General features: G+C 43.3%; 1 protein-coding gene across 1 annotated transcript in view; it reads right to left on the bottom strand.

The window, feature by feature from the left end:
• Positions 1-18325, bottom strand: part of CAMSAP2 (calmodulin regulated spectrin associated protein family member 2) — a 97832-nt gene that overhangs the window by 65217 nt on the left and 14290 nt on the right. Inside the window, exon 2 of the mRNA XM_059998806.2 lies at positions 13333-13592. Within this exon, the coding sequence (XP_059854789.1) occupies positions 13333-13592 (260 nt within the window). The remainder of the gene's footprint in view (positions 1-13332; positions 13593-18325) is intronic.

The following is an 18325-nucleotide window of genomic DNA, read 5'->3' as shown; positions in this document are numbered from 1 at the left end:
AACAACAAAAATCTAAACCCTTTTAATCATAAAATTGGCTTAAGGAAAAGGAAATACACTCTCTCTTCTAAGCCCTCACATCCTTCCCTTTAGTCCATACCCAGGAAAGGGAAATATTGATAAGAAATGGACTCCAGCCAAAGCAATTGTGAGAAAAAAGAACAAAACTGGAGGTGTCACGATCCTTGACTTCAGACTATACTATACTGTCATCAAAACAGTACGGTACTGGCACAAAAACAGACATATAGATCAATGGGACAGAATAACGAGCCCAGAAATAAACCCACACACCTATGGTCAATTAATCTACAACAAAGGAGGCAAGAAATACAGAGGAGGAAAGACAGTCTCTTCAATGAGTGGTGCTGGGAAAACTGGACAGCTATATGTAAAAGAATAAAATCAGAACATGTTCTCACATCATACACAAAAATAAACCTCAAAATCATTTAAAGACCTGAACGTAAGACCTGAACTCCTAGAAGAAAATACAGGCAGAAAACTCTTTGACACTGGTCTTAGCGATCTTTTTCTGGATCTGCCTTCTCAGGCAAGGGAAAGAAAAGCAAAAATAAATCAATGGGACCTCATCAAACTTAAAAGCTTTTGCACAGTGAAGGACACCGTCAACAAAACAAAAAGGCCACCTACTGAATGGGAGAAGGTATTTGCAAATGATAAGGGGCTAATACCCAAAATATACAAAGAACTCATGCAACTCAAATCAAAAACAAAACAAGCCAAAAAAAAAAAAAAAGACCAAAAGAAAGCAACCAAAAAAAAAAAAATTTTTTTTTAAATGGGCAGAGGACCTGAATAGACATTTTTCCAAAGAAGACATACGGTCGGCCAACAGGCATCATGAAAAGATGCTGAACATCACTCATCATCTTGCTCATGACCAACCTCAGTGGCCTTTCAGTTCCTGAAACACACATCCAGGCCTTTAGCTTGCTGTCCCTTTTCCCTGGATTGTTCTTTTCCCAGATGTCACGCATGCTGCTTCTTTCTGGTATTTAGGTCTCAGTTCAAATGTCAACTCTCTAGACAAGCCTTCCCTGACCACCTCCTATGAAAACAGCATTCTTCACTCCCTCCACCTCTTTCTTTTTGATTTATTTTCTTCAGAGCGTTTACTACCATCTGCAATTATTACAATTTGTTTAGCTTTTCATCGCTCGTCTTTGCTACTCAAATATTAGCTCTGTGCAAGCAAGGCTTGGTCTGTCTTCTCATCTCTGTCTCCTATCGCCTAGACTTACAGTAATTCTCAACCAGGATTACTGAATGAATCAAGTAGTTCATACTGTACAAATTACAAGTCAAATAAATGTGGCCCTAAAAATTCAAGTTCCTGAACATGTTTCGTCCAGGAAACTCTTAGTAGGAACTTTATCATCCAGACGTGAAGCTGATTTATTTTGAGGCTCCCTCTGTCAGCGATGCTCTCCCCCTTGTCTCAGCCTAACTGAACCCTCATGGACACCTCTGCTCATTCTCGCGCACAAGGCTGCCCCAACCATTCTATCCATGATGGACCTGCACACGATTCCCCCGATCGCTCTGTCACATCATCCCGCTTTTATATGCTCCACAGTCCTTCCTCATCACTCTCTAAAGTTACCTTTTTAATCTGTTTACTAGCTGGACTGTTTACCACAAACTAAATATTTTAGCTTCAGGAGAACAATAATTAGCATTCTTAGATCCCTGAAAGTATATAAGAACTTCCTGAAAAGACAGGCCCCAGGGACGGCTTTGTAACACAGCTCACTTTGTAACACAGCTCATTAAAACCCTCTTTTCAACCACAGAACAGTGTGAGCTCAGAAGAAACCGAGTATTACAAAGATTTTTTTTCCCCCATTACAGAAGCTCATTTATCCAGGTGTCTAAACACAGGCAAGCATTCAAATGGAACAGTCTGTAAAGTTTTTTTTTTTTTGGTAAAGTTTTTAAATAATCATCTATTTTCCTCCTTTAAAGCTCATCACTGACATTAATTAAAAACAATCTGCTAAACTGCTACACTCTACCAAGCTACAAAAATGGGTCGGTATCATGGGGATGGGGATGGGGGATCAATCTGTTCGACACAGACTGGGGTGTCGGTGGCTGCGAACCACTGCTGGGACCGTGCACCGCTAGACAGCACTGGACTGTAAGTGTGCAGGTTAGAAAAATCCGCATTTCTACACCAAACCTGCTAAAACAGCTCAATCTTGGTGCTCCAATTATATATACTAATGCTGTATATATCATATAAATAAAGAAAAATCATCCTCTACAGTACTACCTACGTAAGTTTAGTAACCTACAATGAATAGATAGGTATCTTTCTTCCCTTCTTAAAAGACGAAAAGTCCTAGTTAATACACATTTACTTCACCTTCAATAATCATCAAAAAGTACTCCTGGCAGGTCTGTAATATCAGACAACTTCCTAAGTATCTTAGCTTTTGCTACTTTGAATATGTTATGGAGATGGGATTACAAACAGAAAGAATAAAACTTTCATTATTTACAAGTGAATTATCCATTTTACAGACAAAGTTTGAAGTAATTGGTTACACCACACTTTAGACACTAGCTCCGAAAGTCAAATTTTTTCAAAAGAATACGCATCTGAATCTGTAATGTATACTGCATTTCAAGTCAAATAAAATGATTAAAAAATTTTAATTGGAAAATAAGACAGATATCAAAGTGTTATTTCAGGAAAATTAATCTGGCAGCAGTATACCATAGAAATTAGATAAGATAGATAGATATAGATATAGATATTTTTTGCCTCACTGTGTGGCTTGTGGGATCTTAGTTCCCAGACCAGGGATTGAATCTGGGCCCACGGTAGTGAAAACGCTGAGTCCTAACCCCTGGACTGCCAGGGAAGTCCCTAGGTAACATAAATCTTAAGGAGGCAAGTCCACATACAAACTCTATTCCCACAGTTCTTTTCATTAAAACAGATACACGTTGGTAACTTGTATATTAGAATACATTTTTAAGAAAAACATGAGTATGGTTATTTAGTTTTCAGTACCAAGACTGTCATTTCGCCATTTTTTCTCTATTAAAAAAAAAAAAAAACTTAACTAAACAAGCAACTTTAAACGTGGGTTTATGCCACACTCATGGTCACGCGTGAAGTAGGTTCAGTCAATTGCAGTCCACATTTTTTCCAAATGGAACAGGAAAAGAATCAAGTTACAAGGATAACTGTCACATGCGTTTATCTAGCTAGACCAGGCGTGGGTCCTGAGGCAGAATGTATTTCTAACTGTGAGTCTTAGTCAAGAGAATTTCAAAAGTCCAGGCCAGATGGTTGTGATGGTCTCTTCGCTCTAAAACTTTTACAGTTAAGTCTGTCCTCACCTGGAAATAAAGGGAAATGAGTGGCTTCTTTATTTAATGTTTAGCTATGTTTCTTTCAATGGCAGGCAACAGAGTCTGTGGAACTAATTACGCTCATTTAAACAACAACTGGGACTTACTGATGGGGACATTGAAGCAGTGCACAGACTCTGGGAGCGCTGGACCCGTGGGCTCAGGAAGGACAGAAACCGAAGGGCTCCGGGGCCTCGGCAGGACACCTGCAAGCTCGGCCTCGTCTTCCACCACAGTGCTGTGAGTTTCTCCCCGCACAATGCAATCAGCCCTCCTACATCAGGCAGCCTAACTCCTGGATAAACCAGCGACAGCAGGGAGGGAGTGCAGACATGGTCTCTGGGGAAACAAACTCTCCACCATCCCAATTTGTCTAAAACATCTGATTTTTATGGCCAGAAATTAACATTTCATTTTTAAGCACTATGAACTAGGCATAATATTTGGTTCGATATGATCAGTATACATAGTGTATGTGTATATTAAAACATTAAATTATATACCTTAAATATATGCAAATTTTATCAATAAAGCTGGGGAAAAATGAGAAATATAAAATATGTTTTCAACAGATAAAGGAGACTGTGCACTATATGTAAGAGCAAGTCTTTTAAAATAATGAACATTACATTGAACATTATAATATGGACGATATTTTTCATTTCACATATTCTTAGAAACTTGGGTTATTAAAAGGCGTATTTTTCCAAAGCAATGTTGTGAAAATAAATCCTGGTGTAAAGCATTTTTAAAATTTAAAAATTATTTTGCAAAGTGACTCACTGTATTTTTAAAAGTCTGTATCTTCATACGTCAGCTGTCACTAAATGAGACGTCCCTATGTAAGAAGAGTACCTGCTGTGATCTGAATGTCTGTGTTCCCCCAAAACTCCTATGCTGAACCCTGAAGCCCCAGGTGATGGTACGAGGAGGCGGGGCCTCTGGGAGGTGGTCAGGTCCTGAGGTGGGGTCCTTGTGAACAGGATTCGTGCCCTTGTAAGAGAGGCTCCGGAAAGCTCCCTGCCTGTTCCCCCACGTGAGGTCACAGCGGGAAACTGGCAGCCTACAACCCAGAAGAGGCCTTCACCAAAACCCGACCATGCTGACTCCTTGACCTTGGCCTTCCCAGCCTCCAGAACTGGGGGGGATAAACTTCGCTTGTTCATAAACCACAGAGTCTGTGGGATTCTGTTATCGCAACCTGAGGAGACTAAGACAGCCCCTCGCTTGGGCGACCAGGACAACTCCCCTTCCCGCCGCCCTCCCCTGCTCTTGGGGTTCCTAACCCTCTCCTCTCACCATTCTGTGTGTCTGCTGCACACCCTCTCACTGTGTCACATCCTGCTTCACGCTGCCATTCTCTGCCGGGCTCCCCAGAATCCATGCAGAATAAAATCCACAAGGACAGGAACAAGGGTGGCAGCACAGCGTATGTGCAGAACAAGCACTGGGTCAGGAGTCAGGGAGGCCCGAGCCTGTCACTGTTCTGTCACCAACTGGCTACACAATCACCATCTGTTCACTGCCTCTTTGCACACCTGTTCCAGTCGGAACTGAACAAGTAGTTACTCACAACATCCATCCATAAAGTTTCCTTACTTGTTATAAAAAGAGATGGTAATAACTGCCCTATTTACTTTTCCTAGTTGTTACCAAAAAAAAAAGTGTAAATGCTTTATAAACTGTTAAGCACTACAGAAATAGTAGGGTTTTTTGTGTGTGTGTGTTAGGGTTTTTGGAAGGCCATACGTCTAAACGGGATGAGCGTGGGCTTGGGAGTCAGCAGATACAAGCTAAGCCCGAGCATCAGCATTTCTCACCTGTCTGGCCTTGGGCAAGTCAACTCACCTTTTGGAGTATCAGTTTCCTCATCTATAGAACAGTGATACTAACACCTGTATCACATATTGCATGGATAATTAACATCTATAAAGTATATTCAACTTTCCTCACACCTGACTTCATCCCCACAACCTTCCGCCTTCGGTCCTATCCCGTTTTCACACTACAGATCCTTCAATCCATGTGACTCCTCACCTCAGGTCTCCAGGAGCATCTTTAGGGCAGAGACCATAGACTTCATCACCAACGCCTAACCTAGAGTACACAGTGGGAGCTCAGTAAGTACATTAAAGAAGTGAATTCCCATCCATCTTCTTGGTAAAAACATAAATGTAACATAACAAACTAAAAAACCAGACATTTCTAACAAAATGCATGTCAATCTTACTCCATTCCTTAGTACAACAAAGACCCACTTTCACTTACATACATCCTTATGTTTTTCAACAGGTGCTAAGAAGAAAAGAGAAGCTGAAGACGAGACTCAGAGTAACCCTTATCTTTCTGACCAAAAATAAGACATAAGACCATCAGCTCAAGATTTTTAAACTAAAAGGCTGTCTCTTTACTTATTTTGTTTTTTTAACCTATTAGGTAAAAGTATCAGCATTCAAAACCACCAGAAGCAACAGAGGATGGGGAGCTAAAATCTAGAGCCTGAGGCTCCCAGAATGAAGCGAAACCAGAGAGCTGGTTTTCCCAGCTTCTAGCAGTTAGCCAACAATTAATTACTTGGAGTTGATCTAAGGGCTAAAATCTTTTGGCCAGTCCTTATCCTAGGTTCTCTTCTTCATTTCCCAACTGCGGACTTGACTTCAGACTATATTACAAAGCTACAGTCATCAAAACAGTGTGGTACTGGCACAAAAACCAACATACAGCTCAATGGAACAGGACAGAAAGCCCAGAGATAAACCCATACACTTATGGTCAATTAATCTACAACAAATTGTAGAGGTTTGAGGCAAGACTATTAAATGGAGGAAAGAGAGTCTCTTCAATAAACAGTACTGGGAAAACTGAACAGCTACATGTCAAAAAATGAAATCAGAACACTCTTTAACACCACACACAAAAATAAACTCAAAATGGATTAAATACCTAAACGTAAGACCTGATACCATAAAACTCTTAGAGGGAAACATAGGCCAAACACTCTCTGACATAAATCGCAGCAATATATTTTTCGAGCCATCTCCCAGAGTAATGGAAGTAAAAATAAACAAATGGGACCCAATTAAACTCAAAAGCTTTAGCACAGCAAAGAAAACCATAAACAAAGCAAAAAGACAACCCACAGAATGGGAGAAAATATTTGCAAAGAATGCAACCGACAAGGGATTAGTCTCCGAAATTTTCAAACAACTCACGCAGCTCAATACCAAAAAAAACGAATATCCAATCAAAAGATGGGCAGATGACCTAAAGAGACATTTCTCCAGAGAAGACATACAGATGGCCAAGAGGCACATGAAAAGATGCTTAACGTCACTCATTATTAGAGAAACGCATATTTAAACTACAGTGAGGTATCACTTCACACAGGTCAGAATGGCCATCATCAAAAAAATCTACAAACAATAAATGCTGGAGAGGATGTGGAGAAAAGGGAACCCTCCTACATTGTTGATGGGAATGTAAATTGATACAGCCACTATGGAGAACAGTACGGAGGTTCCTTAGAAAACTAAAAATAGAAGTACCATATGACCCAGCAATCCCACTACTGGGCATGTATCTGGAGAAAAACTTGGTTCAAAAGGATACATGCACCCCAGTGTTCACTGCAGCACTGTTTACAATAGCCAAGACATGGAAGCAACCTAAGTGTCTATCAACAGAGAAATGGATAAAGAAGATGTGGCACATATATACAATGGAATATTACTCAGCCATTAACAAGAATGAAATAATGCCATTTGCAGCAACAGGGATGGACCTGAAGATTCTCACACTAAGTGAAGTCAGTCAGACAGAGAAAGACAAATACCATATGATACCACTTACATGTGGAATCTAAAAAAAAATGATACAAATGACCTTATTTACAATCAGAAACAGGCTCACAGACTTAGAGAAGGAACTTATGGTTACCAGGGGGGAAGGGTGGGGGGTAGGGACACAGATTAGAAATAAAAATCATCTCAATTCCACCTCAAAAACGCTTCTGCTGAAATTCCACGGCCTCCAGCGGTGTCTCTCCCATGGCAGAGTGACTGTAACACAAGTCTGATGCCCTCCTCCCTGGTTTAAAGCCCCATCACTTCCAGGATGAAGTGACACTTGGGGGACACAGAAGCTCATCCGTGCCCTGCCCCCATCCAACGGTCTGGCCTCGGTTCTCATCGGCCCCGACACGTACCCTGGGCTAAAGCTGTGACGGTGCACACGGCTCTCACACCCTTGGCACTCACGCACCATCTACAACAGGCGCTTCTGTGCCCACCTGGCAACCCCTTCAGAGCCGTCAAGACTCAGACTAAGATTAGGACTGAGTTTGGTGCCTCTGAACTCCTGAAACGTACGTACTACAGTGTGCTTAGGTTTCTATAATCTCCAGTAGAAAGTGAGCCACTGAAGGACGGGGACTCTGTTTCATCACAGCAGGTAATACAGAGTACACGACAGAAGCTCCGTAACTAAACTGAATAAATTAATAAACGGCCTGACTGACTTCAGTTTTATTACAAATATAAAGGTTACTGTGAGATCATCTGGTGAAATAAGCACGAGTCGTCAAGTTATTTCTATGAGGAAGTAATCTGGAGTTCTAAATAACTGTTACAGATAAACTCAGACACAAGAAGCACGGCTGTAAGATACCAAGAGATGCTGTGACTTTGTAACTGAGGCGTACACGCTACCTCGAAATACTAATGGAGCCCAAACTAGGTACATGACCCATGGGAAACAGAAAGACCCGGCGCTATGCATGAAGAAAGAACCCTGCTCAACAACAGCTATGAGAATTTAAAATAATTTTTCACAGACGAGCTCTGCTCTTAAGTTTGTAAGGCACTATTATACAAGGGTGACTAGAAGTAAGTACCTTCTCAACCACTACTATAATGTTACATGTATATAATCGTTTTCCTCTAAAGTGCAATTTTTAACCTTCTTACGTGGGGAAAAGATTTTTTAAAGCTTCTACATGGGTACAGGACCCCGAGTTCCAGCGACAGAGGTGCCAAGGAAATCCCAACAGCAGCTGCTGACCAGACCAGTGTGCCGGCAGTTGGCAGGGAGGCAGGGAAGGAAAACAGGAGGAAGGAGGACTGCACGACGCTCCCCCAGCTCGGCTCGTCCGTTCCGCACTTTCCGTGAACCCAGCAGAATCGGTGGTAACCGGGGGATCACCACGCACAGTCTTAAACCACCCCCCAGGAAGACCTGATCACAACTGCTTCACCCGCCCTCCGTCCGCAGCCCTTCACACAAGGCTACAGGAGCAGAAGCCGGGGCAGAGGGCTGCGCAGGCTTCCAGAGGCACACGGCCCTGCTCCCTCCCGCCTACAGCCCCTCTCTCCTCCCACCCGCTCCCGTCGGCCCACCTCCCAGGACTTCCCGTACCCAGGCGAAGACGAAACTACAGCCAGCCGCAGCAGAGCTGGCCTGGATCCCGCCTCCGCCCCTCCCTGCGCTGGCTCCGAGGCCGAGGCCGCGTTCTCAAAGCCCCAGCTTCCTCATCTGTACAGCGGGGACCATACACTCTCCTCTAAGGACTGTTGTAAGATTTAAATTATGTGAGACGGGGGATGAAACGTGGAGGCACACTGCCGGGCACAGAGTAAGCTAAACCAACAGGGCTTCCAGGTGGGATGGTACGGGAACACGTATACAGATGGATATAAGCAAATCAGCACACAAAGTGCTTCCCAGTGTTTTGCCACGTTTTGCTTGCTTGACGCAGGCTGGAAAAAAAAGTCAACAAACCACCACTACCACCACCACCACCGACAAAAACCCCAGAAAAACAGTATGAAAACTTACCCCATGATCCTGTAACCACAAAAAGAGCTACAGACCCTCAACTTCGGCTCAGCGCCTCCCCACCATCTAGGAAGCCCACCCTACCTTTCAGCCTCATCTCACATTTATGCCTCCACACAGGCAACACTGTAAGTAGTGACATATATGCTTTCAGTTCCAACTTGGGTCAAGAATTCCTTCAGGGCAGTCACCTCTGTCACCCACCCCTTTTCCCAACCACTGGAAGCCCATTAACAATTCATCCTCTGAAGCCTTTCCTCATCCTCCCCGGCAGGAATCGTCACGCCCGTCTGTACGTTCCCAACGCCTATTGCTTAAACTCACACTTAGAGCACTTGTTTCATGCTAGTTAGCATTTTTTCCAATCTCCTTCCTCACTGGATTCTAAGTTCCACGTCATTCAAGTGGAGGTGTCAGCGGTCAGGTGAATGCACAGACCACAAAACGTAACAAAATAAAGGAACACGTCTTCACCTACAGGAATGTCCTTCTTGAGGGTAAACAAATATTTCAGTCATCTTTCTGTGTTCTAAACAGCTTCACTGGCCTGCCGCTACTACAGGGCAGTGTAATGGACAGGAGCAGGGATACGTACTAACTTTTTAGCTGATGTTTTCTGAATATCCAAAAACATCCCTTATGACAATCCTGACAGTTCACTGAGAGAACATTTTATGCCTTACTTATCAAATGATTTATCAGCCCACTTTAATTGCCATTAATTAAGCAGAGTATTAAATCTTTTTGCTACTCATTAAAAGAAAGCGCTTCAAAATAAAATCTGTGTTATATGAGGATGACTGTTCCAAAACAAGATCTGATCAAATAATAAATGGTATTTTATAAATCAAATATGAAAATCAATCTCCTTGTTTCATATCACACATCCTATATACATTCACTCTGTGGAGTTTTATAAATATCAACGCTTATTTCCTACATATACAAGCATGGCTGGAAAGCTGATTTACAACCAAGAGTTTGATTCATAAGCAGTCTACGGTTTAGACAGCATGAGTCCAAATATTAAAGTGCTCAAATTCGCTTCCAATTACAGCAGTCTAAATTAGAAAGCCACAGTTTTAGCTCATTCAGATTCTAATTCTACTTTTGCTACTAAATAACAGTGCTGCCCTAGGCAAGTCACTCAACCTCTCTAAATTCTAGGTTTTACATATTTGAAATGACTCTGGATTAGATCAGATTTCCCAGATCCCATTCTTATCATACAAATCACCTTGAACACTTGTTTGAAAATACATGTGCTGACCCCTCTTCCAAAGGCTCTATGCTAGCAGCTCTGCCTTGGGGGCCAGGGGGTCTGTGTTCAAAGCTCCCACGGACTCGTGTTCCCCAGCCTCCTCCTGTTTGGGAAGTCTCCTACTACACACCGGTTTCTGATCTCTAATGCTCTTTATGGCTCTAAAGTTCTATGAATTTAAGATTTTATGACATGGATCAAATCCCCCAGCCCAACCTGATGATATCGAACACAGTCCACACGCAACTTCATTTCGCTGTGCAGGAAAGGTCAAAAGCTATCATTCTTAACATCTGGCTCCATTTGCTGTACAAGTCCCTCAACTCTCAAGCCATCCTACATACCAGTATTTGTGCTGACAAATAATCTGACAGCTAACCTGCTTTGGGTCAGAACACACTTCTGGTGGGAGCGCTCCCCTGTGGTTCTAAGGCACACAGCTCGCCGTACGTTTAACGCGGACTCACGTGGTAGCATCAGCTCTCAGAGCCTGTGCTTCCAGCCCTGCAACTGTGCCTGGTTCACAATCTGTCCTTTACTCACATATGTGTGACAGCCATCAGGCAGACCACGACTCTACAACCCCTTCTAGCGATCTGACAGATAATTCAGTTAATAGTTATGAATAAACTTTAATACGTCATAACTACTAACTGGCTTTGAAACGTAATGCCTGAAAACACTTGCCCATGGTTATAAATACAGAAGAAAACATTTTAAAGGCTATACTCTCAAAATCTGTCTTTAAAAGCACTGTGATAGAAAGCATGTGCTCTGCAACGGGTGTTGTCATTTTTTTAAAAAGGCATTGCTTTCAATCCCCACCCACCCCAAGTTAATAAAATCTGGTTAGTCACACTTGCCTCAGAATGATATTTCTGCTACCACCACACATTTCTCTCCCCCAAAAGGCTGTGAGGCAGCATACAGAAATACAAGATCTCAAACACACCAAGATAATTTAGAGGTGGGAAGTGTGGTGGGGGTCAATATATTCAGTACAGTTAAACATACCAGTTTTCATTATACTTCTCAAAAAGCAGGACAAGGCAGGAAACTGATTCTTACTACTGTCAAACCAGACCAAACAGTTTCTCAGGAAACAAACCTTTTACTAGTACTCTGAGAAATTTTCTCACACGGGTCTTAGAAAAATAGTTAGAGTACGGCATCATCAGTCAAAATTTCACAGCAACTGGAAAACTTTAAATCAAACTGTAAGAAAAACTGCAAGTATACAATTAAAACACAGATCAGTAGGTGTGACACCGCAAGGGTGAAGGTGATGTAGTCAAGCATGAGTGCCTGATGCCCACAGACGGAAGCCAGACCCAGAGGACCAGAGGCCGTATCATCTACATCACGTTCCTCAAGTCTCATCTACTGGAGTCCGATTTAAGAGCAGGATCGATACAGAGTGAAAGAAACCTGACAGGAATGCGATTAGTCGTCTACCAGACTGCATCTTCACACACACAAGCTGCACTAGGAAAACTAATGAAGAAAATGTGGCAGGTTTGTTTCACTCTTATTGAAGAGGATCTAAAATAGATAACCTCCTCTAATGCTAGAAGGACCAGGTCATGTGACGTGTATCTTTGGTACCTGAAAGAACGGGTACTGAGCAAACACAGACACAGACTCAACGTTGCGGACGTGCTTTATAACCATCCATTTGGCCTGAACGATGGAAGCAAAAACAATCAGAGCAGGAGCATCCCACCAGCGCAGTGACTGCAGAGAGGTGGCGGTGAGCGCCTGTGGGGACACCTGAGCACAGAGACAGGTGCACAACGATAGGGGGAACCCGCAAGGTGGACCTGAAGCCGTCAGTGAGAGGTGAAAGTCTCACATCTGATAATAAACACTCTTCGTTTTCCTTAATAATTCTATTATAAATCTATTACTAAATTCATTAAGTTTTTCTTGAGACATTATTCTCCATTTCTTGAAAGTAACTGTTTTTTTTTAAGAAGGAAAATAGGCAGAAAGCAAAAGCGGGTCAATCATCTCTTTCAGCACTATATTCGGTAAACTAATTTTCGTTCATTCTTCGAAATTCTTCAATTTCAAAACTTCATCTCTTCTTCTTGCATATTTCTCTCCTTCCTCCGAAGTAAGGAATGTCTCATACAAGAGCATGATTTAATTAAACGTGCAAAGCCGCTGTTCTCATGCCATTCTTGACGATGCCCAGCGGTTTGTCAACCTGAGCTACAGCGGTACCGCAGATGGAAGCGGCATGCGATGCACCTGAGCGTCTGTGTGTCTCCACAGACTCTCATGAGAGAGGCCTGCCTGCTAGTCCCCAGCCAGCGCAGAGCCCGTCATTGTGTGTTTTCCACAAGAACGCATTCACGTTGTTAAATAAACTGAAGTATCTGATATACAGACATTTACCAAGAGGTCATTCAAGCATGTAAATGAACACTTACAAATCCCATCTCTTTCCTAATGAGAATAAAAGGATGCACTTTACATCTCTTCTAGTCTCTATGATGGAAAAAAGTTTTTAAACCAAAACAGAAATCACTTTCCTTTCGTTGGAAATTATGTAATTGTTTCTCCCAGGCCTTATAATAGCACCAAACATTCCAAAATAGTTTATTAAAATCTTCCTTAATTTGTTCACTTTGCTATACACCTGAAACACAACACTGTAAATCAACTATACTTCAATTTTAAAAAATCTTCCTTAATCTGAAAATGAGGCTTGTGAGAAAAAAGGTATTTTTTAAACTCTAGGCAGAGATGCCAATGCAACTGTAAAACCTATGTCCCTCTGCATTATGATACAATTCGCAAACGTACACACTTGAAACAAGATAACCTTGGGTGTGTAGACTCACCATCTGTATGGGCTTCTTGTGGAGATCTCGTTCTGTTACCAACTTCTCTTGGTCAGTGACGTACAGACCCTTCTGTGCTAAAGCCTGGATGACAGCGTCATGGCCCAAAAGGGGTTTGGCAGCGTCGCTCTTCAGAATGAGGCTCCCAGCGCGACAGTACAGTTCAGCCGAGAGAAGCAGATTCACAACAGGCGGCTTGATGTGTTCCTGGTCATACTGATCTGTGTAAAATGGCTCTCGAAGCTCCTCTGGCACATTTTCTACAAAGATTAAGGGGAAACAATTTCTTACAAGGTTTTTATAAAAGAAACACAGTTTATCTAATAATCATTCATGTCTTAAAAGTTAAGATTCCTTCTAAAAATAACAATAACCCTTTAGCTGAAAAGATGATTTAGTCGACCTTGGCAGGTAATCTGGAACGAGAAAGACAGAGAATTTTCCTTTACGGAAGATACGGTTCCGAGAATATTCTAAAAAGCGACTCTACCAAGCCATCAAGGAGAGCCGTCTTCTGAGTCCGGGCAGTCTGCGCAAAGTATTCCCACGTGCACGCTGGAACACAGAGAGCGAGCTACAAGGCTCCGAAGAGCCCATTCCAGCGGATCCGCTCACATTCAAGCGCTCACGACAACAGCTGCTTCCGGGCACCGCTAGGCCTCGACGCCTGGGAGTAGAAAATCCTTTGCCCAAAGCTGCCCGGCTCGCCGGCTGCCAAGCAGGACGCGCCCACTGCGCGCCGTCCCTCCGCCTCCCGCCGCCTCTGGCCTCTCCTTCCTGCTGGCCCGCGGAGGCTGCTGAGGGGCAGCTACAGCTGCGGTTCTCGGAGAACCGCCCTTACAGGTCCCGAACGCCAGCAAGCCCTGTTTCCTCCGCCTTCCCACCGACCCCACCCCAACCCCAAAAAGCCTTCCTGGGCACCCAGCTGCTCCCTTCGAGCGAGACAGACAGGGCAGCTGGGCGATGGGACGGTCTCTGAGCTTCTCTCTGGCGGCCAGGCCATCGCCCGGGAAGAACGCCAGGCAAGGACGGGCGTCGTCCCCCGTGAGGAAAGGCGGGCATCTGAGCAGGAAGCTGGCGTAGAGCCACAGTCACAGAACCTGGCAGCTCTGGCCCGACACCAGCCAGGCCCCCGCCTGCCTCCTCCGGAGCATGAGGGCTCGGGGCCACCCGCCGCCCATCGCGGCTTTGAGGAGCCTCCTGAACAGGCAGCTTCAGCGTGAGCCCGACGACGCCACAGCGCTCAGCCACGTCAGCCTTCCAAAAGGTGGACTCGCGAGTATTAATATACTCCGTAGCAATTTTACCTTCAAGTTCTTGACAGGTCCTATCATTTAGAAAAATATTTTCATCAAATAACAGTATCATAATGATTGCACGTTCACTTTCTGTATGAGTATGGTTCTGGGGAATTCAAGGATTTAGAAATAATCCTTACCCTCAAGGAGCCAGTAGTCTACAAATAATCGAGACAGACAGGTAAAGTTCAGCAATTCAGAAACTGGAGACAACACTAAGCAATAAATGATCAAGGGGCTTCCCTGGTGGCGCAGTGGTTAAGAATCCGCCTGCCAGTGCAGGGAACGCGGGTTCGAGCCCCGGTCTGCGAAGATCCCACATGCCGCGGAGCAAATAAACCCGTGCACCACAACTACTGAGCCTGCGCTCTAGAGCCCGCGAGCCACAACTACTGAGCCTCTGTGCCACAACTACTGAAGCCCGCACACCTAGAGCCCGTGCTCCACAACAAGAGTCACCGCAGTGAGAAGCCCGCGCACCGCAACGAAGAGTAGCCCCCGCTCGCGGCAACTAGAGAAAGCCCGCGCGCAGCAATGAAGACCCAACGCAGTCAAAAATAAATAAATAAATTTAAAATGAGAAAAATAAAAGAGAAAAGAAAATCAGAGGAAGCATCAACTCCAGAAGCAAGATCATAAACTTAGTTTTACATATGCTGAGTTTGAAACAATAGCAAAAATACCCAAGTGGAAATATCCAAAAAGCAGCTGGGAATACAGGACTCTGGAAAGAGGTCAAGAGTAGATGTACCAATTTGGGATTTTGGAGACATCTAAAAATATCATCCTCATTTAATAATTGAAAACACTTTCCTTCCTTCATAGCTGCATTAACCAGTAGTGAGCCAGCCTTAAACTTAGCAGCTGCCTCAGCGTGACACATGAGCTCCGCTGTAATCTACAGAACACGGTGCTGGCACTCACTTAAATTCTCGTATCACAGGAGCTAAATGGAAGCTACTCGTAGAGCAAATTTAAAGGGAAATTATTTGATCTGAAGACAATTATTATAAAATGTATACATAATAGATTTTTTTCCCCTATAACAATAAAAAGTGACTAATGCGGTGACTTGGTACCTAAACATCTGCTGTGCAAAGAAAAGTGACTGCTCATCAACAGGGTTGCAAACTTCACCGCACCTGTACATCCGCTTACATTTATTTACGGCTTTTACATCCATTCTCACACACGATCTTTATTACAACTTGGTGGAACTGTCAAATCAGACAATACACAGAAAAATATCAGGAATGTATAATACTTAAAAAGGGCTTTATGTGCGGGCACTGTCACAAACATGCATTCTTTCGTTCAATACTAACAACCCTCTTGTCCCTATTTTACAGATAAGGAACTCAAGAAAGGTTACCTTGCCCAAGGACACATAGCTGATAAGTGCAGAGTCTTAGCTCTAAACCTTGTAGCTAAACAGATTCAAAAATAACAATGGTTTGCCAGGATCAACAGGCTGGAAGGTGGAAAACATACAGCTTAGGGGCTATTTTCATTTTATTATGACGAACCCACAAATCTAAGTGATGAAAATGTAAGTTTCAAAAAGATCTCAATGCAAGGAAAAGGGAAGGAATCCAGCAAGTCAAAGAATGTTTCAAGAATATGACAAAAACAGATTATTCCACCCCAAAAGAATGCAAAACTGCATACTGAGTATTGTAAAGTAGGTCACTTTTACAAACAAGTCTTCAGGAACTAAATATGCTTAAAAGAAGACTTCGAAAATGTCTATCATTTTGCCAACAGTACAAGACTATCATTTGTTAGAAAACAGTTTGGACTTGTATCACATTTTTAAAACAAATGACCTGAAACCACATATTAGAAAATAAACAGGCAAAATCAAAGATAAGAGGTTTCACCCTGCCCCTCACCTCCAGAGTACAAGAAGGTAAGAAATTAATACTTCAAGAAACTGAAACTCCCAGAATTGCAAAGGATAAGAGACAAGTTTTTCTTGTGCACCAGGACTTAAGCAAGAACCTACCTTACTCATGTTATTATAAATCCTGACTAGAGCTAAGCTTTGAAATTAACAATCACCTGAAATGCTTGGGCACAGGCAGAGGGCACAGAAACAGTCTTGCCCAAGGCACTTTTCCATAAAGCTGAGTTAGTACTAGTTGCATCCATGCACCAGCAAATGACACAGATTTCCTTAAAGCAGTGAATGGTCAGGGTGTAAGGGGAATGCAATTCAGAAATATCAGCACTCAACCATGGGAACACTGCCTTATTTTCCAAATCTAAAAATTATGTCTAAGGCAATTACTAAGACAGAATTTGTGAGTTTCAAAAACTCCAAGTAAAAGTAAGCCCTACACCTGGAACTCTAAATTAACCAAAAGACACAAAAATGGTCAGTTAACATTTTTTTAAAAAATCATAGTACTGGTAATCAAAGAAAGTTACAATGAGACTTTGCCTATCAAAATGGCAAGTAATTTTTAAACCCACAGTTGACAAGGATGTATTAAAATGAGTACCTCACAGAAATCCAAAAAAAGAGGGGAGGGCTTCCCTGGTGGCGCAGTGGTTGAGCATCTGCCTGCCAATGCAGGGGATACGGGTTTGAGCCCTGGTCTGGGAGGATCCCACATGCCGCGGAGCAACTAGGCCCGTGAGCCACAACTACTGAGCCTGCGCATCTGGAGCCTGTGCTCCGCAACAAGAGAGGCCGCGACAGTGAGAGGCCCGCGCACCGCAATGAAGAGTGGCCCCCGCTTGCCACAACTACAGAAAGCCCTCGCACAGAAACGAACACCCAACACAGCCATAAATAAATAAATAAAGCAAAACTGTCAACAAGTAAAAATAAACACTAGTATAAAAAAAAAAAAGAGGGGATATATATATACTATAGCTGATTCACTTTGCTGTAGAGTAGAAACTAACACAACGTTGTAAAGCAACTATACTCCAATAAAGATTAATTAAAAAAAAAAGAGTACCTCCTACATGACCAGAGGGCAAGGACCATAATTATTCCCCATAATACAAACCGTAGCATCTTAGTGCCTGATCATGGCGAGCACGAAATAAATATTTGATGAATGAAAATGTTATTATTTTTTTTTAATTTTAGTCATCAGTCTTGTCCTAAAGGGACTCCCAGATTTCAAATTTCCCCTCAACTCCCAGATTCTGTACTAGTAATCCTAATGTACTCCGAGTACCTGCTTTGAAAAACCTGACAGTTTTCCCCTAGGCCACTCTTTACTTCTGCAATAGTATCCCTCTCAAAACCAAACCTTTTCCAGTTAACCTACATTCACTACCAGCAGGAGGCAGCATGACAGAGTGGGGAAAACGGGCTTTGGATTTAAAAGCTGTGTCTTCCCTGACCCGGGACCGTGAGTACAGGAACTGCCTGTCCTGAGTTCGGGCTCCCCAGCCTGCACAGGTGTGCAGCCATGGTCGCTCCTGACTTCAAGTTCCTCCACCTCTGGGCCCACCACACCGCAGACGCTACAGGGTGCCACGTCTGTCCCTCAGGGCCTGGGCACCAGCTACTCCCCGGCCCCTCACCCTCCTCCCGCGGTCGGCCCTTCCCATCGGGAGCTCAGTCAGTGGTCATCTCCCAGATACACCTTCCCTGACCCCACGCAGTCGTCCTGTTTCAATGACTACTATCCCATAATATTTAGGTTAGCCTATTTCTACTCCCTCCCACTACA

Source organism: Delphinus delphis, chromosome 1, assembly GCF_949987515.2.
Source record: "Delphinus delphis chromosome 1, mDelDel1.2, whole genome shotgun sequence".
NCBI classification, from domain to species: domain Eukaryota; kingdom Metazoa; phylum Chordata; class Mammalia; order Artiodactyla; family Delphinidae; genus Delphinus; species Delphinus delphis.
The sequence above is the reverse complement of the archived record's forward strand: the minus strand, read 5'-3'. Positions and strand labels throughout refer to the sequence as shown.